Source organism: Phyllostomus hastatus, unplaced genomic scaffold (assembly GCF_019186645.2).
Source record: "Phyllostomus hastatus isolate PE091 unplaced genomic scaffold, TTU_PhHast_1.1 phas_scaffold_501, whole genome shotgun sequence".
Lineage (NCBI taxonomy): Eukaryota > Metazoa > Chordata > Mammalia > Chiroptera > Phyllostomidae > Phyllostomus > Phyllostomus hastatus.
Window position 1 is genome coordinate 11,302,873 of NW_025334033.1, and position 23,046 is coordinate 11,325,918.

General features: G+C 41.1%; 1 protein-coding gene across 20 annotated transcripts in view; it reads right to left on the reverse strand.

Annotated features, from left to right (window-relative positions):
* Positions 1–470: 470 nt before the first annotated feature.
* The window catches only part of PPIP5K1 (diphosphoinositol pentakisphosphate kinase 1), a 39,096-nt gene continuing 16,520 nt past the window's right edge, over positions 471–23,046 (reverse strand). For 8 of the 20 annotated variants that reach the window (XM_045822151.1, XM_045822154.1, XM_045822145.1 and 5 more), the window contains 7 exons: positions 22,422–22,512; positions 19,472–19,597; positions 18,705–18,767; positions 14,750–14,932; positions 13,141–13,278; positions 4,859–4,972; positions 471–2,475 (listed from right to left, as the gene is read on the reverse strand). In XM_045822151.1, coding sequence (XP_045678107.1) covers positions 1,535–2,475; positions 4,859–4,972; positions 13,141–13,278; positions 14,750–14,932; positions 18,705–18,767; positions 19,472–19,597; positions 22,422–22,512 — 1,656 coding nt within the window. In that variant the 3' untranslated portion in view covers positions 471–1,534. The remainder of the gene's footprint in view (positions 2,476–4,858; positions 4,973–13,140; positions 13,279–14,749; positions 14,933–18,704; positions 18,768–19,471; positions 19,598–22,421; positions 22,513–23,046) is intronic. The other 12 variants (XM_045822165.1, XM_045822158.1, XM_045822164.1 and 9 more) reach the window with 5 other exon arrangements.

Consider the following 23,046-nt stretch of genomic DNA (forward strand, 5'->3'; position numbering starts at 1 on the left):
TGGAGTGAAACCCTGTATAGTCCTGGGTATGTCAGGAGAGGCCTCCTTGTGCATGTGAATATATGGGCAGGAGGACTTCCAGCCCTCCTAGTGCTCTGGGCTCTCCCAATGTAAAGATGTCAAGGGGGTAGAGAAAGAGCATAACCCCTTTATATCAACACTTCCTGACACTCCAAAGCATCAGAGAAAAAAATAAGGGGGTGATTCCAAGGAGCTGGTAAAAAAGTATTGTGTACCCTCTGGGGTTTCACAGAAATAGACCCTCTCCTACAACACTACTCATGAAGACCTTTTAGGATAGTGGACTGATTGCCAGAGTAACCTCCTGGGATGCCAGATCTCTGTATTTGTACAGCCCATCCCCACTCAACTACAAAGGCTTCTGACTGGTTCAGATTAATTCAGTAACAGATATGATTGACTTATAGTCACATTCATTTTTGAGTTCACAAGGACATCATCATCACCACTACCTTTCTCATTATTTCATATTTATTGAGCACTCATAATGTTCCAGCCCCCCACTCCAATGATGGCATTATCCCTTTTACCCACCCCCATTCCCATCCCCAAATCTTTGGGAAAAGCTTCATAATCACAACTGGCCCTAAAGATGCAATGATATAAGGACAAACCTCTTGGGGACACTGGAGTGTTTGTTCTTTGGCCAGTCTGTCCCTGGCACTACTACAGAAATATATATATATATGTATATATATAATCTTTGCTCATGTCTGTGCAATATTGATCTCTGCTGATTGCTTAAAATAGAACCTGATTTTCTCTACTGCAGTATCTCCTAAGCCAAACAGCCCCACAACAAAAGGAGGCCCAGCTTCATAGATTGGCCAAGAACTCCCAGAGCATTTTAAATAGTTTCTCTGAAATTTTCACAGCAATCCAATACCTATTTTCCCACAGAGCTACTGCCCAGAGGAATGGAACTTGGGGCACCTGGGGATGATATGGATATACCCATAAGCCCAGTCTAAAGGTTAGTGGCCATGATGGATGTTTGTTTGGGAAGGGGACTCTTCTTTCCCAGACATTTCAGACAGCCATCCTGGGCCCATCTGAGGAGTGCTAGCAAAGACAAGAGTCTCCCTGAATGCACATATGGTCTAAGGGTACCTTGAGAAGTTGTGAATGTTTCTTCAGAAAAGTGAAGACCTTGGAATCCCCTTTTGCACTTGTCCCCGGATGGTGTCTTCAGCAGTTAAGAGGCATTTCCTTTAACAATTGGGGATTTTCTGGGTTGCTCAGAGGTGGCTGGGTAATAAGAGACCAGCTCACCCCTTGAAGGAAATCCTATTCAAGTCTAATGGCTTGGTGAGGAGTCAATGGCTGCTTTGAACATGAAATTGGCCCCTCACCAAGCTCAGCTCCAGCACCCGTATGCTTCAAGCCAAGAGGACTGCTTCCTCAGACACCTCTGGTAAGGTCCAAGGCCTCATGCTGGCAGGTAATTTAGCCAACAGAAAAAGCTGCTAGCTCAAATGGCTGGTACAGTGTAACACCATTAATGAGAAAATGATTAATCACATGTTGCTGGTGGAAGGGGTGAGTTTTGATCATGGGCTAGAGACTGGCTCTGAGGATTTGGATCACTACATGGATACTGGGCTTGGGGAACATCCTCCCCAGACAGCTGCTCAGTCACATCATGGACCACCCAGGACTGCTCGTTAACCTTCTCAGAGACTTCCTGGATCTGTAGGTCACTCTCCTCAGGGAACTCTTGGGATAGTGTATCAACCTCAGGGATATCCTGAGACAACAGGCTGGTGGCAGAAGCCTCTTGGGCCAGTCTGCCAACCTCCAAAGAGAACTCCTGGCATGGTTGGCTGAGCTCCTCAGGGATCTCTTGGGCTGGTTTGACAACTTCTGCAAGGCATCTCTGGTCCAGGCCACCAAACCCTTCAGGAAGCCCATGGACCAGCCTGCCAACCTCCACAGGGACCCCGTGACATGGCTGGTTGACCTTCTCAGGGTTCTGCTGGCAAAGTTGCCAAGTTTCCTCAGAGACTTTCTGACACAGTTGGCTGATCTGAGGGACCTCCTGGCATGTCTGGTTGACATCATCATGGATCTCCTTGCATGGCTGGCTGTTGTCAGGGACCTCCTGGTATGGCTGGCTGATTCCTTCAGGGATGTCCTGGCATGGCTGGCTAAGTTCAGGGACCTGCTGGCATGGCTGGCTGTCCTTCTCGTCAACTTCCTCACATGTCTGGCTGGTTTCCACGGGTAGTTCCTGTAGGGACTGGCTTGGTACAAAAGGCTCTTGCTCCCCTTCTATGGGGAGCTCTTGTGCTCCATCTCCTGGGATCTTCTGGTGCAGCCCAGGGCCTTGACATTCTTCAGTCACACGTGAACTTAGAGAGGGTTGACCACTGAAGCCAAAATGGCAGTTACCATCCACTGCAGTAGGGGAGGAAGGACCAGCACTGGACACGGTGCTAGAAGGGCCACTGCTGTCTGTAAAGTAAATTCAGAAGACCAAGTCAGGCAAGCTGGAAGAGTAGGTTCTACTCTACATATGTAGTTCAAGTGCCAGAACAGATAGCCTATTTTACTCTGTCTTGGGGAAATAAGGCCTGAGTACTTCTAAGTCATGCAAAGACTCCCAAGTTAGCCCAGCCCCAGAAACTGTTGCTCTGGCCTAACGTGCACTACAGGAGTAGCACCAAGGTGCATCTAAGGCTTCAGGAGACAGTGTTGAGGCCTCTTTCATCCAGTTCTTTCACCAATGTATCCCTATCCCAATTCCAAATTCTCACGATCCCTCATTCACATCTGGAAGCATATGAATGAACACTTTATCCCAGTGGCTCATAATTAGGGTTACATAGATTCTAATCAATTCCAGAGATTCTAATTTGTAGGTTTAGGGTAAAGGTATGCAGTAGAGACGGATATAAGGGTAATATATTTTGTTGAAACACTCCCAATTACATCTTTGGTTAAGAATCATTTCTTTAAAGCAATCAATATATTTCTGAGGCAGAGGTAATCATTGTTTATAGCCCAAGATACAAGTAAGCAGAAGTATGGAGAAAAACCTTGTGAACAGAACGGTAGAAGGGAAAATGATTTATCTAAAGATGGAAGAATATCATAGAATCTCTGGCAGCAGTTTTTAACTAAACTTTCTGGGGCTCACTGACGCCTTTGAAACTCTAATGAAAGTCATGGACTACCTTCCCAGAGAAATGTACATATGAATAATTACACTAATCTTTACATATAATTCCTGTGGTTCATAAACTTTACCCTGAAATCCATCCATGGATCCAAAGTTAAGACCCTATAAGTGTTGGGACATACAGTGTTACAGGTTTGTGGATATTAAATACACATAAAATATAAAATCTAATTTCCCAGATCCTGACAGTAATAAAATGAAAGCTGTAGGATCTTCATTTACACTGTGGGACAATTCCTACCCCAACCTCTACTTCTTCATTGACCTCTAGCTGGGGACTAATCTACTTTTCCTTTTGTAAATATATTTATTGATGGCATTATAACTTTATATTTAAAGCACTCTGATATAAATAATTATAGATTTTGGAAATAGAGGCCACCTGAATATCTTTTAATCAAAGAGGACCTGGGAAAGTTTGTAAACCCAAGCCTACAAAGGTTCTATCAATCATTCAGTTTAAGGTATGCTGACAACCTCTTTTTGTGAAGGATCAGAGGAGGCATGCTTCAAGCAAAAATAAATAAATAAATAAATAAATAAATGTTAAAAAAAAAGAGGAACATGGTTTTGAGCTAATAAGGCTTATTTAGAGCAAAGAGACAGGCCCCCAAAATACTTACCAATGAGGTTATACACCTGATACTAAGATTACAAACAAGAAAAAAAAAAGCTGTAGGCTGTATTCACTCAAACATAGAATTAGCCTTAATATTTGGCTAGTGGTTTGATTCAGGCAAATCAAAGAGGTCAGACAGAAACATAAGTGGGAGAAGGGGAGAAGGGCTAGAGGGGCTCAGAACCATAAACACTACAGGAGAGAGGTAAAAGGGACAATGGCAAGGTGAGTGTAGGATAATCTGAATTTCAGGGGGAGAATTCTTAGTGTTAGGAAGGAAAGTTTCTTCAGCATTCAGGGTGCCACAGAAAGGCAAAATTCAGTAAGTATTTAGTACCCCAATGCTGAAGTATGCATCTACTTAAGTCCTATCCAAGTAAAATAGTGAAAGGTGTGTTTGATTTTAGTTATTCCCCGGAGACAGGATGAATAAGGAAGGGATTTTCCATCAGTGGTGTCTCCAGCCCTTACCTCCCTTCTGATTACTACTGATATCTCCCTCCCCTTATAATTACCCTAAAAATCCTTGTGGCCCCCATTGTTCTAGGATAATTAGTGATAGGCTAAAGATAATGAAGAACAGGTGGGGAAAAGCAGCACCTCAACTTGTACTAAGAACAGACAACTTGAGAGAAAGGACATCTAGAGAGTAGTAGCAGATCCTAGTTTCCTCCTCCCAGCTTTTCTATACATTCAAGTTTCCTCCCAAGTCATCTTCACTTGAGGATGCTGTAGAGACCAAATGAGGATCTGAGGAGATTGAAGTCTTCATCTTTTCTTCCCCGAAGGACTCTCTGGACCACTATCTTTTTGGAGCCTCCCCAATGAGATAGAAGGGGCGTGGAGGACAGAGGTGACAGACACAGCACACATATCCTCCCTTCAGCTTAGAAGAGGCAGATGTGACTGCTTCCCTGACTGGTTATTCCTGGTCTTTCAACCCTCATTTTCACTTCCCTCCATAGAGAGGTCTCTCACTCACCAATTCCCCCATCCCTCTTGGCCTTTGTCTAGGTAGTTCCAAAAGGATTACTTACACCAAGGGGGCTTCTCAGAGCGTTGCTGAAGTTGTATGGTAGGTGAATGAAGAGTACGGGGTGGGGAAAATGGGCTATCTGAGGCCTGGTTGCTGTGCATAGACTCAAAGAGAGCTGGATAGGTGGGGGAGAGAAAGGGAAGGAAAAAAAAGTACATGAAGAAGAATCCAAGACCCACAGTTCTCAACATAAGTCAACCAGCTTATATTTCCTCAGGCTGGAAAGAAACATCCTTCACATAATTTTTAATATTTTAAACTTTATATTATGAATATTTTCAAATATATTTTTTAAAAGTCATTGAAAAACTAGTACAATCAATACTGATACACTCATCTCCTATATTTAACACATTAGCTCATGTCAACATGTTGCCATAGTTGTTTCATCTACTTCTTCATGCTGAAGTTCTCTAAAATAAATGACAGACATCATGAAACATTTCACCTCTAAATACTTTAACATGCATTTCTAAAATATAAGGAATTTCTCCTATATAGACATATACTACTAATAAACCTAACAGAATTAAAAATAATACCTGAATATCATGTAACATCTAATCCATATTCAAATTTCCCCCAATTATTTGAAAAATGTCTTTTATAAAGCCTGAGAACATGGCAAATGTTCTTTTTCACTCATGACCAAAAAAAAAAAAAAAACATTTAAAATAGACACTGGTTTCAGGGTCTTCTGGATGCTTATCTTGCCAAGAAATTTCAGTGTACAGGTAAAAACATGGATAACTTAAGTGCTTTTGTTTAAAAGTTTTTGAATAATTTTTTTAGTAGTTAACATTTATGATTTTATTTATTTATTTTTAGAGAGGTAAGGGAAGGAGAAAGAAAGAGAGAGAGACATCAATGTGCGGTTGCTGGGGGCCGTGGCCTGCAACCCAGACATATGCCCTGACTGGGAACTGAACCTGCGATGCTTTGATTCACAGTCCGTGCTCAATCCACTGAGCTACGCCAGCCAGGGCTTGAATAATTTTTTCAATTATATTGGTCTGCAAAAAAAGGACTCAAAAGAGGGGGACATAAAATGAATCTGAAGCCACTGTTCAAAATATTAGGTATTTTTAAAATTTAAAGTCAGCTTATAAATACAAAGTATCATATGCAAAGAATGTGTGGTGAACTTAGACATACTTCCCTCTCCATCAAAGTCTGATACAAATGAAAGAAAAATATAGTGTATTAGTTTCAGAGTTAACACAGGGAAATGTTAATATTTGAGTTATCTGATGAGACTGTTGGTACTAGTTGGGAAGTATTCTGCTTTAAAGTGTTATGTATTAAAACATTTTAAAAATAGTATGTGTTAAATGATAAATGTAAAATATTTTACTTTTGAAATGGTTCCCGGTAAATTATTACTTTAGTCTCTGGGCACTTAAACTTGTGCTACAAACAAAGGAAAAACCTACTTCATAAAGTACGGTAGATGTTATGTTTAAAAAAAATCCTCATTATTCTCCTCAAGTGTCTACATCTGATTTTTTGTTATTTTAAGGAACCACAGTACTTTTCTTTTAAAGTCTTGAGTTTCTTTGAATATGTTTTTCATTGTTCTGAAAATTTTGTAATTAAGCAGCCAGGAACATACAATGTTTTAACTGCAGATTGTGAACAGCTCCTTGTGTAAAACTACTTAATAAAATTAGATTTTTAAAAAATGTCTTTTCTACTAAGATCTAAACATGAACCATGCATTGTATTTGGTTGTCTCCAAAATCTCTTGTAATTTAGGATAGTGCCCTCCTGTCCATTTATTTTTTTCATAGTGGCTTTTTGAAAAGAACAGTCAGTCATTTCACACAATGGCATTTCTCACATTCTGAATTCATCTGATTGCTTCTTCATAAAATCATTTAACTTGTATCACTATCCATTTTATCTCCTATAAACTGGAAATTAGCTATAAGAGGCTACATTAGATTATTCAGTTTAAATAACTTTGGCAAGAATACCTGAAGAAGTGATCCTGTGTACTTTATATTATATTGGAGGCACATAATGTCTCATTGTCCCACTAAGTAATGCTAAATTTATCAACTGGCCTAAAGTGTTACCCATAAAATCCCCCATTGTAAAGTTTTCCCCTTCTAATGAGAGGTGATCCTTTGACACCATGCAAGCCCACCAACATTTCAACTAATTGTGTTAGTATCCATTGATGATCTGTAATTATTTTATTAGGGGTGTCAAGTGATGATTTTCTAATTCTATCAATTTATTAGCTGGGTTTTTTTCCTATACAGAAATTTTATTAGCTGGCATAGTATCTTTAAAGAAGGGCTTTTCCTCTTTTTTTTAATAAAAAGGATTGTATTTATTCATTTTTAGAGAGAGGGAAAGGGAGGGAGAAAGAGAGGGAAAGAAACATTGATTGTTGTCTCTTGTACCCCAATCGGGGACTGAACCTGCAACACAGGCATGTGCTCTGACAAGGAATTGAACCAATAACCTTTCAGGTTGCAGGACAATGCCTAACCAAGTGAGCCACTCCAGCCAGGGCAAAGCTTTCACTCTTCAACTGGGGCTATTTAGTTACACTGAACTGTAGTTGTTACTAAAAAGGATGTGCTTATTTCCCTTTAATTAGTTTTTAAAGAAAAGAGTTGTTGAACAGTGTTGTCCAATAGTGACAAATGATAATTATTTTATTTTGTTTTTGTAAGATTCATTATGAATTTGTAGATTTTTATATATTCAGTGCACTTTAACTAATTACAGTGAATTATTCTTTTTAATGCTAAAATATTCCAATTCTCATCAGTGGGAGCTTCCTCAGGATTGATTGCTTCTATGCTTTTGTTACATGTCCCAGAATCCCTTGTGCCTTCATTGCCCTAGACCATGCATTCTCAACAAAATTAATTATTGGTGAGGGTGAAAAAATTCTTAGATATGCAATTGGTTTGTATCCATCATATGGCCACAATACATAAATAAATATACAGTATATCTATGGTATTAAAATTTTGTGCAGTGGGGGGGCGATTAGGGAAAAAATGCCTATAGAGGCTCAGGGTTGGGAGTGTGTGATTTCTTTTATTAAAGGTGAAAAAATATGCACTAGACCAAGAATCAGTCATTTTCCCATGGAATCCTGGTAGTAGGGAATGGTATGTAGAGGCCAAGATCTGTGTGCTAAGGGAGCTCATTGCTACTACTGCTAATGCCTAATGTTAGAAATATCACTTTAAAAAAAACTGAATTCATATTGCTAGTTTCTATTCAAATTTAAAATCACAGCATTTTTAGGCCCAGGCCAGGTAGCTCAATTGGTGAGAGCATTGTTCCAAAAGGCCAAAGTTGTGGGTTTGATTCCCATTCAGGGCACATACAAGAATCAACCAAGGAATGCATAAATACATGGAACAACAAATCAGTGTTCTCTCTCTCTCTCCCCCCTCACCCCAAAATCAATAAATTAAAAAAATAAGAATAAAATAAAATTACAGTATTTTAAAAATCTTTTGAGTTTATACTCATATCTATCTTACTTTGAAAACCCTGGTTCCCAATAGAAACATAGTCACTTATCTTATTTGCATTACCGATTTGTTTACATAAAAAGATGCAATACTGCCATTTGCAACAACATGGATGGATCATGAAAATATCATGCTAAGTGAAATAAGTCAGAGAGAAAAGTCAAGAACCATATAATTTCACTCACATGTGGGACATAAAACTGAAAGCAACAAATGAACAAACAAGAAAACCAACCAACCAAAAACTCGTACACAGAGACAACAGTATGGTGGTTACCAGAGGGAAGGGGAGCTGTGGGAGTAGTAAAAGGTAAAGGGGGGTCAAATATACAGTGATAAAAAAAAAGATTTCACTTTGGGTGGTAAACACACAATGAAATATATAATGTATTATAGAATTGTACACTTGAAACCTATATAATTTTATTAACCAATGTCACCCCAATAAATTAGTTTAACAAAAGAATCTGTATTCTATTGTTAGATGGAATGCTCTATGTCTGTTAGGTTTACTTGGCTTATGGTGTTGTTCAAGTTCTCTGTTTCCATACTAATCTCTGTCTAGGTGTTTATCTATTACTGAGAGTGGGGTATTGAAGTCTCCAACTATTCACTATTGCAGAACTGTCTATTTCTCCCTTCAGTTCTGTCATTGTTTGCTTCAAATATTTTGGGGCTCTGTTGTTTGGTGAGTATATGTTTATAATCATTCTATTTTCTTGATGAATTGACTTTTATCAATATATAAGGACCTTCTCTGTCTCTTGAAAAAATTTTGACTTAAAGACTATTTCATCTGACATTAGTAAACTCCAGCTCTCATTGGTTCTTGTTTGCATGGAATAGATCCTTTTACTTTCAACCTATTTGTGTCTTTGGTTTTAAAGTTAGTCTCTTGTAACATATAGTTGGGTAATTAAAAAAAAAATCTATTCTGGCCGTGGCTGGCGTAGCTCAGTGGATTGAGCGCGGGATGTGAACCAAAGTGTCGCAGGTTTGATTCCCTGCCAGGGTACATGCTTGGGTTGCAGGCCATAACCCCCAGCAACGGCACATTGATGTTTCTCTCTCTCTCTCTCTCTCTCTCTCTTTCTCTCCCCCTCCCTTCCCTCTCTAAAAGTGAATAAATTAAAAAAAAATCTATTCTGCTAATCTCTGCCTTTTGCTTGGAGAGTTTTATTCATTTACATTTAAAACAACTACTGGTGAGAAAGGGCTTATTTCTGCCATTTTGCTATGTTCTCTGTATGTCATACAACACAGGTGGCAAACACAAGGCCCACAAGCCAAATCCAGCCCTCCACTTTGTTTTCTCCTGTGCAGCACCTTGTTTCTACCCGGTGGCAATGCCGAGCTCTCACTTAACTGTTAAGTAGTTACATTTATACAATCCTAACATTACATTCAGCCCTTTGAAGGCAACCTCAAGGCTGATGTGGCCCCCGGTGAAAATGAGTTTGACACCCCTGCCATACAACGTTTTCATTCCTCATTTCCTTCGTTACTACCACCTGTTGTGTTTAATTGATTTTTTTTGTAGTGAACCATTTTGATTCCCTTCTCATCTCTGTTTCTGTATATGTTTTAGGTTTTTCCCCATTGGTTACCATGGGGATTACACTTAACATCATAAATTTATATTAATCTTATTTGAATCAATAGTAATCTAGCTTCAATAACATACAAAAACTCTGCTCCTATTAGGCTCAGTCCTCTCCTTATGTTGTTATTGTCTCAAATTATATCTTTATACATTATATGCTAATTAACACAGACTTACAGTGATTGTTTTGTTGATTTGTGTATTAATTCATACATGAAACAAAAAGAAGAGCTGCAAATAAAAAATACTATAATGCTGGCTTTTATATTCACCAATGTAATTAACTTTATCAGAGTTCTTTATTTTTTGGTGTGGCTTCAAGTTACTGTCTAGTGTTCTTTCATTTCAACCTAAAAGCCTCCTTTTAGGGCAGGTCTACCAGTGACAAACTCTCTCAATTTCTGTTTATCTGGGAATTCCTTAATTTATCCTTCATTTTTGAAGAGCTTTGCCAATTCTTGGTTGATAGGTTTTTTTTTTTTCTTTTGGCACTTTAATACCTCATCCCATTGCTCTCTGGCCTCTACAGTTTCTGATGAGAAATGTGTTGTAAATCTTATGAAAGATCACTTCTATGTGGCAAGTTACTTTTCTTTTGCTACTTTCAGTATTTTCTCTGTCTTTGTATTTTGACAATTTGAGTGTAATGTGTCCCAGTGTAGATCTCTTTGCACTTATCTTTCAACTATTTGGTTGTAAAGATTTATGTCTTTACCAAATTTGAGAAGTTTTCAGCCATTATTTCTTCAATTATATTTTTTACCTCTTTCCCTCTCTCTTCTCCTCCTAGGGCTCTCATTATGCATATGTTGGCATGTTAATGATGTCTGACAAATGTCTTTGGCTTTATTCATTTTTCCTCATTCTTTTCTTATTTCTCCTCTTCAGACTGGATATTTTTCAAAGGACCCAGCTTTAAGTTTGCTAATTCTTTCTTCTGCCTGCAAATCTTCTAAGAAATCCTCTGGTAAATTTTTCATTTTTGTTATATTTTCAGCCCCAGGTTTTGTTTGGTTTCTTTTTTATTTTTTCTATCTCTTTAATGGTATTCTCTATTTGTTGAGACATCGTTCTTCAGATTGTTTTTAGTTCTTTGTCTCTGGTTTCTTTTCCTCATTTAAAATATTTGTCTCGCTCTGGCTGGCATAGCTCAGTGGATTGAACGTGGGCTGCGAACCAAAGCATTGCAGGTTCAATTCCCAGTCAGGGCACATGCCTGGGTTGCAGGCCACGGCCCCTAGCAACCACACATTGATGTTTATCTGTCTGTCTGTCTCTCTCGCTTTCTCCCTCCCTTCCCTCTCTAAAAATAAATAAATAAAATCTTAAAAAAATATTTTCCTAGTAAGTCTAATGTCTGTGTTTCCTCGAGGACCACTTCTGTTCATTTCTTCTGTGAATGGACCACATTGTCTTCTTTGCATATTTTAATAATTTTTTGTTGAAAATTGGACATTTTGAGTATTTTAATGTATTAACTCTGAAAAATCACATTAGCCTCTCTTCCTCAAGGTTTGTCTTTGTTGTTTGCTATGGCCTGTAGCTGTTTGTTTAGTGATTTTTCTAAACTATTTTTGTAAATTTTGTCTTCTTTATCATGTGGGGTCTGTGAAGTCTTATTCCTTTAGTTTATGTTCAGCAAGTGTTTTCTTTGAATGTGCCAGGAACCAAAAAGGGGGAGAAGGAGGGAAGAGAGCAGAAAGCAGAGGAAGGGAGAGGAACTCTTACAGTCTTTGCCAAATTGGTCTATGTTCAGGTACTCCTTCAACACTTAGGCAGACTGTTTACAACACCACCTTAACCTTCACTCTTTGCTTGTGCCCAGTCTAGAATTCAGCCAGAGGTAAAAGCTTTGTGTCTTCTCATGTCTTTTTGTGCTCATGTGTCCTTCCCTAGGCATGCACATAGCTTTTTAAATTTCCCAGTATATGTGGGTGGGCTTGAATGCCTAACTTCCTAAAGAAACTCTCTGCCTAAGTTTTCCTCCCAGGCTTTCAGGATGCCTATTGTTTGCCTTAACTATATATATTTTTCCCCTGACAGCATATTGTTCATTTATCTTACAATGCTTTCAAGAAATACCCTCTGCATAGCCACATTTATACACTGGGAGAGTTCCAAGTTAGATGAAACAAAGGTAGGCATCCTGTGTCAGTCCTTCAGGCAGCCCCCACATAAATTAGAACAAACACAGTTCTTTGAGATAAGGTCTGTTCTGCTCTCTCTGGAACCAGGGTCCCACGCTAACAATATAGGGTTGCCATCTTCAAGGCTGCTGCCAAGGTGGGGAGATGGGTGGGAAGTCAAGTAAAAATACTAGAAAGCTTCCTGCTACTTTTAGGTTACTTCCTTCTTGATCCAGTATTTTCCTGGGTGTTACAAACCTTTTACTATTTTCCAGAGTTCTGACAAAGTTGGTTCTGTCATGTTTTTCTGGATTTTTTGGCATTCCTTCAAAAAGACAAGCCCTTGGAGCTACCTACTGTATGGTTTAATTTTTACATTCATCTCTCTGATCTACATGGAGTTTATATTGGCATATTGCATGAAGTATGGATTCAATGTTAATTTTTGTCAAATAACTATTTAGTTGTCCCAACTCCATTATTAAAAAATCTGTTTTATGGGAGGGAAGTGGGGAGGGTTGAGGGGGTGGGTTGGATTGGGAGTAAAAGGGAGAAAACTGTACTTGAACAATGATTAAAAAAATAAATACATAAAAGTACAAAATTAAAAGACAAAAAGAAAAGCAAAAATAACATCAGAGTAACCTTATATTACCACATTTAGATTTCCTAGCACTTTTCCTATTAGGATAGAGGGTTGCCTTGCCCCCAGTGTGCAGGATAGTTTAGAATGTCATATTAGTAAATCTGATATTTATAAAATGATTTTAAAAATACAAATTGGTAAATAAGCAAATAAAATCTCTTTATCAGGAAAAAAAAAAAAAGAAAGCCATCAATACTTTGATTGGGATAACACTAAATTCATAAATTTACTTGGGAAAGAGTGATATTTCTATGATTTGAGTTGGCTTATGCAATTAAACATTTTTTCAAGTCTACTTTTATATATTTTTGGAATACCTATCTTTTTAATTGGTTATTCATGTTCTAGGAAGCACGGGAGTGAGGCAGAGATAGGAATACAAGACAAGAGTATTCTCCATACCTGCAGGCGCCTGTGCTTGGGATTCAGTGTGGCGCTGGCAGACTCTACTCAAGAATTCACTCACTTGACGCAGGGAGAGGGCATTATGCAGTGTTTCTAGGGGGTAGACGGTAGGCACCATGGAGCACCCTTCAAATCCTGTTAGAAAAGAGATGGGCAAAGTCAATATTACTCCTGCCAGATACACCCCAACTGGCCAAGGAAGCATGGAGAGTCCCTGAGAGCCATCGGGAGAGTCCGTGGCTTATGGAGTGTGGGGTATCCAAGATTCTTAGGAAAGGGAACTCTTTAGAGCCCCCAAAGAAATCTACTTCTGTCACCTCCAGACTTCCTAAAAAATCTACCTGCCAAGGCCTCCAGGTGAATCAAATCACCTCTCATCCTACCTATGGAGAGCCTGCAATGTCCCATGGAAAATTCAACAGAATTCCAATAGGGTAAGCACCTACATTGCTGTTGCACTTTCTGGAGGAATAAACCAAAGGTCCATAGGTAAGGGGTGAAACTGTAGGTGTAAATGAGGTTAGGGAGGTCATATGGAGCTGGGAAGAAACAGCAGATTTCAAGGATCATGTATAAGAGAACCAGATTAAGGAGGAGAGCATGTAATCTGAGAAGGGGTTCGTGCAGATATAGGATATGGGTAGAAAGGCTAGAATATTTGGAAGCAAGCTGGAGGGCATGCAATACATATGGAGCTCAGCCCAGGAAAATCACATGCATGAACAGGCTGGGGGATGGAAGTTCTTTCTTGGTTATTTCCATCACATCAAATGTCCTCCCTTCTGCCCTCAATGGAAGACCCCAGACTTGCTAGGATTTTCTTATTCCATCAGGAAAACAGGCAAACACCCTAGAAGAAACAATAAACACTGATTCTCTGCTCTGAACCCAATAATTCCAATGTGGTCCACTGCTAGGGTAAAAGGTTAAACTAAATGTGTAACCCTAATCCTAGGGCCTATTGAAAAGAAAGAAAGAAAAAAACTTCCTGTTGGAGAATCAAGAAGCACACATCCCAACCACTTCTTCAGTCTCCAATCTTTCCTATGCCTCCTCTACATCTCCTTCAGGGGACTAAGGGTAGGCAGGACAGCAATATCTATGCAAGACATAGCCTCCTATTCACCAAGGACTAAAACCTCCAAAGAACTATACCTCATCATTGTCTAACTTCTGGCCCTTGTTTGCTTCAAGGATTCAATTGAGACCTCTGTGCTTCAATTTCTCCATGTACTCTAGTGGCAGGAGAGCAAGAGAGGTACAGTCTCTAGCTCCTCAGAGTAGATAGAAAAATGCCTGAATTTGAAGATGGTGGTAGTATAAGGTTATAGAGATAAAAATATATTCCAGGGCAAGAGACTACTCTTGTACTTAATAGAACTGGGAATGCGTAGCATTAGGAGGCAGTGAGGAAGGAGGAGCAGCCAATGCTACAGCTACCAGGCACTCTGGCACCAATCCCATCCAAGCAACTAAGTGCAAATCACATAACCTCAGGGTAAATAGGAGAAAGGAACAGGTGGGCTCTCCTGCCAAAAGTGCAATAAGCAAAGCAGTCAGTCCCAGCCAGGGTAGTGGCAGCAGCCAGCTTGGTGGTAAGGGGTACCGTAGAGGCACTCGGGGTCATCCTGGCCTGAGCGCAGCCAGTTCCGGAAGAGGCGCAGGTGGTAGGAGCACTGGTGCAGGTGATGCGCCAGCGTGGCATCCAAGGAGACTGGCCGGCCCCCTGGGCAGTCAGAGGAAAAACGGCGCAGCAACCGGACCACAGGGTGCTGGTCATCCAGCAGCTCTGGAGGGGTTGGGGGGTACCACGGCAGGGAGCACAAGATAAAGAAAGAGAAGAGGGAGAGACAATGAGGGGGGCACTGACTGGCACAAGCATTACTGGGAAATGTAGCCACTCAGCTCCAAGGTGAGCTAAGAGAGAAGCAGAGATGGTCAGAGCCCCTGGGCATCTCTTGCAGGAAAGAAGAATGTTGGCATCATACAGTGAGTCTAAAAGAAGGGGGTAGTGAGACTTCATCATACAGCAAGACTCTCCCCTTTCTCAGTGAGCATAATTCAGTCAGTGTTTACAGACAGAAGTCACATCATTCTGCATGGGGGGTAAGCAGGCTTGGGAGTTCTGTGGGAGGCTTGAGGAGAGATCTGGTACCCCTGACTGTTCTTGGGCAAACTCTGGGTAAGGCCTACTTCTCAGTCTAATATATTTCTGAGATTGGACTAGAGATAAAAAGATTCAAAGTCTCTCAGAGAAGCAGGTCAAGAATGGTATAGGATATCAAGGTAAAGTCTGAAGTTAAAAAGGCTGATAAAGGTTCAGGCCAGGCCCTCTAGACCAGACTCTAAGATAACTACAGACAGGGCTGGTGTTAGCTGGCATGGGAGATCAGAAGGAAACCAGGTGTAAAACAGAGCATATAAAAAAATGGAATCAATATGTGAAAATGCCATTATTGGTTAATCATCCTTTACCTTTGTTCAAATATACAGATGCAAAAAAATGTTTACATAAATCTCAGGACTTGGGAGACTCTGTATCCCTTCAAGAAGCCAAAAGTTACATAATTTTATATTTTCTTCCCGATGCCGGTGGGTCTAACTGCACTTTGTTCAGCTGGTTGATGGAAAAGCTTCAATCCTGAACCACTTATTATTGTTTTAAAAAAGATTTTCTTTATTTTTAGAGAGAGGGAAAGGAGGGAGAAAGAGAGGGAAAGAGACATCAATTGGTTGCCTCTCGCACACCCCCAGCTGGGGACCTGTCTCACAACCCAGGCACGTGCCCTGACAGGAAATTCAACCAGCAGCAACCTTTCAGTTTTCAGGCCAGTGCTCAATCCACTGAGCCAAACCAGCCAGGGAATGAACCACTTAGTATTTTAAATGCTTGGCAAATTTTCTGGATATGTGCGATTCAGCTACAAAAGATTGAAGATAGTGAAAGGCATGTGGAAGGGGGTGTAAAAGGAACAGTAGGGAAAAGATCCTGGGGAAAAGATATGGGGTCTTAAGATCTTATGACAGAATGTTGGTACAGAGAAGGTAGGATCAAGGTAGCTGAGAACGAGTACTCAGAACTCCCAGACCAGAACTGGTTGCATGGGGTGATCCCATCAGACTACAGTTTCCAGAGACCTTAGTTGAATGTCAGGAGAGGTTTCTGCTGCACCCAGACACTACCTATACCAATGGTAAGACAGTTGTGAGGGTCCCTAGGAAATAAAGGGCTTGTCAAATCCAATGTGCACACTTTGACTTTCTGGATAAGGGTGAGCCTCAGTCTCTTTTCCACTAGATTAGTTTACTTTAGTGAGTTCATTGTGCGGTTTAGTAATGCGCCATATCTGTATACTTGACAGAGTCATAGGATGTGACCAAAGCTTATCAGAAATAGAGGCAATGATGGGCTGAGAGATGTTTTCCCATCAAAGCAAGGAGATAGCATAGCCTTGACTCCTTTCTAAAGTCAGGTCCAGTTTAACCAGCTGCTGTTTCAAAGCCAGACATCATGGCAAAGAGATGGCGATGATGGGGCAATAGGCTGGCACATATTGTGAATAATTTGCTACAAGCAATGCAGGAAGCATATCCTATCTGCAATTCCTGGGTCAGTCAAGCAAGATCTGGCCATGGGGTAGAGTGCTCATATTATCCTGATGGTCAAATTAAATCTAGATAACCTTCAGCAAGAGACATAATAGGTCCAAATTTCTCTGACTGCTAACAGGTAGATCCAGATTCTGGTTCTTCAGGACTATAGCCTCCAAGCTCAAGTATAAGAAGAACAAAAGCCAGAAGACCCCTGAGGAAGTCTGCAGGGTGTTGGAAGAGATCTTGAATTTGCTCTCCTGCACTATTCCTGAATTTTCCAGGTCTTTCTTCCTCTCTGCCTTTTAGTAGAATTAATTCTTCTTTTCTTCAACTGATGAGGCTGCTAACCAAGGCTTCAGGGAACTAGACATATATAGGTTTGAGGATCTGCTTTATGAATTTGTATCTTTTCTCCTAGAGCCTAAGAACTAGGAGATCTATGATTTGGCTCTGATTTTAGAGGCCCAAGTTCCTGGTACTGTATTCCATAGCCTAAGTAACATGTCTCCTAAGTCCAGGTCCCAGGCAGTGGCACTGGGGTTGGTACATGAGGCTCCACTCTGGAGATGACTGTGACACGTGAAGGCCAGAAGAGCTTGAAGCCAAATGTGAAGGTACAGCCATGCCAGTCTGAATGGAGAGATCCTGTCATGGGCATAAGTGGAAGCTGGGGTGGGGGTATAAACTGAACAAGTATAAGCTAGTCAAGCTCAGAAGATTTCAGCAGTGCCTAGAGGTGTATGGCCCAACAAGGCTAAAATCTAGCAGTTGCCACTGGCTGAGAAGCAGGGGATCAGCACCTGGAGGTTTTCCAACCAGAAAGCCTTGCTAGTTTTACCTCCCTCACAGAATCTTAGCTCTTGGATGGAAGAAAACTATATAAAACAGAACTAGATTTATCTTGAAGACAAGAGACAATGCAGAAAGAAACTAAAGCTAAAAAAGTATAAAACAGGAGGTTAAGTTCTAAGTTCCCCTGCCATACCCTACAAAGAGACCACGGCCCTTCAGTTTTTGGTTCCCACCTTCAATTTTTGGATCCCACATTCAGTTTTTGGTCTGCCACCTTAGTGTGGGAAGACCCACTTCTTCAATATTCCTGAAATATTTTTCATCCCTAAGCCCCCCTAAAATCTTAGTAAACATCTCTTCACTTCAAATTTCTCTGAGGCAGCAGTGCCATAAGTAAGCTGGGGCTACACGAAAACCACATGTAAAAAAACTCAAGGTACAATTCTTTTTCTTCTACCTCCTACCTCCTACTCCCTTCTTTCTCTTTTTTCCCAGGTCAGTCTGGGCTCCTGTTTTCTATGCCCAGGCCCTAGGTTAGTAGTAACATAAAGCAGATGTCAGGAGCACAGGAACCACACCAAGTACACATAATGGTAAGAGATATGAATATGGAGATGGGAAACTATATACTTAAGACCAATGTCTTTTGGGGTATACTTGGGAGCTGGGAACTGCAGCATTGCTCCTAAGGGAAACAAACTAGTTATCCACTCCAACAAAAGAGTTGGAGGAAAAACAAGAAGATCAAAATTACATAAGCTGAGTTCGGGGTGGGGAGATGAAATGAAGATAATATAGGAAATGCCAGTCTCTTCCTAAGATGGGGAACCAGTATCATGTTTATACAAAGCCCAGCAGTCATGTGATGGGAAAGGGAGAGTTTTAATTAATGTTTTGGTGATGATGTTGAAAAAAAGTGACACAATGGTGATGATGGTGACCATGGAAGTAAGACCCTGAGTTGCCACAGGGATAGGGCAGCCAGGCTGCAGCCAAGGCTAAGGTTTGTCACACAAGGGACATGTCCCAAGAGGGACACTTAGTGAGTTTCATTCATAGACAGCAGGGTGTCAACACAGTGGAAGGAGAGGCAAAGTCAGTGTCAGAACTCAGAGGTTAAGTGTCTGGAAGTGACATGGTGAGGATGAATGACGTTGGGTCAGAAGCAAACGTACCGTTAGTCGGATGCTTTGCAAACGACACAGAAAATCGTTTTACGGCCGGGACAAACAAGAACTCTGGGGAGAAAAGACATCATGGGGATTATACCCACACCTGTCCCCACTCCCTGCTCTGGAATTTGCCAGCAATCTACTCTGTTCTTTGCAGTTAGTATATGACATGCTCCCACCCCCACCCTTGGATTCCTGACTACCACATTTCAATTTTTCCTTTGGTATAATCTCTTCTTAGGAATCCATGTGTCATCTCTGCCACCATACAGCCCCACAAACAACCTGAATTTCACCACCACATCCTCTTTCTCATCTAGAAAGATGATCTTTGTAGAAACTTTCATCCCATCCCCCAGTCTCTTTCCATATCATCTTTCCTGCCTTGGCTAAGCAACTTCCCCATCCCTGATTTCCTAAATTTTAACACAAGGCTCCACTGCATTCTTCCTGACCTTGGATCATCCTTCTTGGTTCTTTCCCTATAGACCAGCATCCAGGAAAGAATACAAAGGTGAAATAAATTGATGTAGCAGGGCTGTATGTGGGAGTTTATGAAGGGATAAGCATAAATAATTAATACTTGTATGGTGAGAGGGAATGCAAATGGAGGTGGATGGGGTCTTGGTTCCTTCTCCCCTCTACAACTGATGAAGAAAACTTGTTAAAAGGCCAGTGTCAGTGCCCTCTTAAGCATAAATAGTTCTTGAACTATGTCCTTGCTGGAGGACAAATGAAGAAAAGAGTTACCCCCAAACCCACCCACATACCATCTCGATGCTTCATACTGGCAGGTGGTAGCTTTTTGCCATGGCTGCGAGCGTAGTCCTGAAGATTCGGGGCGCTGGAGGAGCCACCCAGCACCGTGGTGCTGAACAGCCCTGTGCACTGTGAGCCTGCAAGGCCGGGAGTGCATTAGTAGCCACGCAAAGCTGTAATTACCACACAGAAGTACACACAACATCACATGACAACATCAAGACACACACACACTGCCACTCAGAGCCACCATCAGGTGGCTACTACACATAGCCACAAAGAGCTTTCACTACTTTCACAGCTACACCGGGCAAGCAAAGTAGGGGTTCTCCTGAAGATCTACACGGCAGATACAAGGGGCCACTACAAATGCAGGGTTAGTGATATTAGGGGACTCGAAGCTATTGAAAGAGATAGACTATGCTTTCCATGGGTTCTCAGGAATACTAAAAGAATAGGCAATCTTTCTAGATAGCCCTAAATTTGATTCAGTATTCCTTACCCTGGATATAGGGTTCGAAAAACCCAGATCTAGTCCATTACGGGTTTAAAAGGAAAGAACTTTGATTGAAACTAGAGACTAGGTTTTGAACACTCCTCTCAAATCTCAAGTTCTCCTATGTTTCAATTCCTCCTTAGTTTGTCATCCCACATTCCCTCCCTTCTCTCTCCCACTAGGCCTTTTTACTTTTCCCAAGAAAGAAAGTACAAGACTCATTGAATGTTTAAACCTGAAAAAGGCTAAAAAATTATCTAGTTCAACCTTCTGATTTCAGAGACGAAGATACTGAGATGCAAAACGGATCTCATTTGCTTAAGGTCAGACAATTTGTTTAGGAGCTAAGCTGGACTAGAATCCAGGCCTCTTGACTCTGAGATCAACTGTGTTTGACTATAAAAAAAAGTGTTTTTTTTCATCAAAAAGATACAGATTGTTTCTGAAGTGAAGATGGACACAAATTGAAAGGCATGAGAAGAGTCAGGTGATTCTATGTAGAGCATGCCTACTATGTGCTGAGCACCATACTAAAAAGGACTTAGTAAACAGGAAACAACCAAAAACAATGATCTTTTTCTACTCTCAAAAGTTTGTCTTGTAAGCCCTATGCTCAAAGTCAGATGTCCACACATATAAATTCAAAGAAATCAAAGAGAACTCTATTGTCAGTCAGAGGAGTAAATAAAACTTGAAAAATCTCTGAAGCAAATAAATCAAGCCAGTTACTGATCCAAATACATGGTCAAGAATAGGGTTGGGACTCATAGTTCCCTCTCATATTATAGCCCACGAGGACAGAATGGGAATGAGGAGATAAGATGGACAACCTCGTTTGTGGGATTTGCCCCTCTACTTCCAAACCCATCTTAGCCAAGACCCTGGGTTTGGCTTGGGAACCTAACATTCAGAAGAGAGATAAATAAAGTGCACAGGAGGTCAGTTTCTTTTGACCCCACAAAGAAGGGGCCACAATTTCAGGGGTTCCAGCATTTCAGGGTCACCACAGAAATTAAAAAAGCTCAGATGCTAAATATCTCCACCCTGGAATTCAGGACCACTCTTCTATGCAGCAACTTCTCTGACCTTTCATGCTCAAACAGGCTCTAGAAACAGGATTTCAGAGAGTAATAAGGGTTGCTAAATGTGTCAGTTTTTCTTCAGAGAAGCTGAAACTAGCTGGCTCTGTTCCAGACCACCCCACGCTTTTTTACTTCCTCCACTAAATAACGTTCTGGTGCAGTCCTGCCAATCCTGCCCAGCCCAGTCCCTTCGGCATCTCAGAGGGTAGTCGCTACCTAACCAGCACCATCTGTTAACTGCCATGTCGATACCTCTGCCTTGTTCTTAACAGCATTCCCACTTAACTGGGCCAGACACACCTATCCTCTTTTTCCGCCTACCTAAAACCTATGCTTTACTGGGACTTCTGGGATGAGAAGCCCTTTCACAGATCTACACATCTGTCATTTATTTTTCAAACCACCTACCTCATTTCAGGAATCTAGAAGGCACCCTACTCCCATAAAATTAGCCTGGAAAGTTATCAAAATCTTTCTCCCTCTGCTGGCCCAAATGCTGACCATTTTGGGGCCAAGAAATTGGGTGCCAAGGACAAAGGTAACAGAAAAAATGAAAGGAGCTAAATGGAGAGAATAATAGGACAAGAGAGAAACAGCCAGAGGAGCAAGTACAGACCCCACACAATTATCTCTAACTGCCATTTCTAGTTATTGGCTCACAAGGCGCTGTGTTCAAAGATAGCCCCTCCCAAGGACCACTACCCACCCCCAAACAATACAATACCCTCTGAGGCTTGGTCCTTCCTGCAGTCTTTGTTCTTAGGAAAGGTTGAATGATGTTCTCCACCCCTCTCCAGGAATCAAAAAAAATCAAGAGACATTCCCTCAAAGTCCTGAGAGAAGCCTCTGCCACTATACCAGTCTCAGATTTGTCCCTCAATTTTCAGGAAGAAAGGAAAAAAATTACAGGATTAGGAGAGGATGAAGGAGTGGGAATGGAAGTGGGAGGGGCCAGAGCAGGGAGATAATAAACATAGGTCTCAGAGGAAGACATGGCACAAATTCTCCAAATGAGGAATATGACATGTATGGGGGTCATGAGTACCTCTATTTACAGCTCTGTCTCTGATAACTCTGAAGATTCAGAGTCTCCATGGCCCCTTAAGGTCTGGGCTAGACTGGACGGATAGATAAGGGATGAGAGGAGAAGCCAGAAAAACGCCCTTCAGCCAGATAAATGAAGGGGGGTGGGGTGGTACAGAAAACCAGAAGACAAACACCTTCTTAGAATGAAAATAGTCATGTGGGATCAAAGTTCACACTAAATACGGCTTCTCCAAATTCATCCTCCCTAGCCCCACCAGACAATCCCCACAATAAAACTCTGAAGAAGAGACAGACACCGCTTCCCAACAACAGGTGAGAGACACTGGAAAACCATACCTAGGCCACTCTGCTTCATCTCTGTCGGTGGTCGTGAAGATGAAAAGAGCCGGTAGCCACCAGGCCTGGAGGATGAAGTCTCAGAAAGCACCTAGAGAAAAAAGTCTCGATGTTACCATTTGCCACTTCAACATAGCAGTCTAAAGAAAACACACATCCTGAATTCCTGCCCGTACAAAGCCAAGCAGTGTCAAAAGGTTTGGAAGAACCAAAGGATTTTTAAGGGGGAAGAAGAAGAAAAGGAAACAAAGAGTATATTTTGCAGAGGAAGCTGTCCAGAGAATCCTATACTAAAAGGCACATTTATTTCCAAGATGCCTGTCCCCCTAGCCCTCCCATCCTGAATCTGAGAAATCATTCAACCATTCCTAATTCTCAGCAGAGCGGGGTTCCTTAATCTTATCTATCCCTCCAGCAGGACTCGGAAAGCCAATCACAATAGCTCAGCCACAATGAGAAGTGGTACGGCCACCCTCTCTTCTTTCCATGGGAGAGCTGTGGCTATGGAAACCACACTCAGTTTCTTATCTGAACCAAGAAGCCCTCCCCTCCTCTCCTAGAGACACGAAACAGATTTCTAAAAAGCCCACAAGAGTCCAATCATACAACCCCAAACATACATACA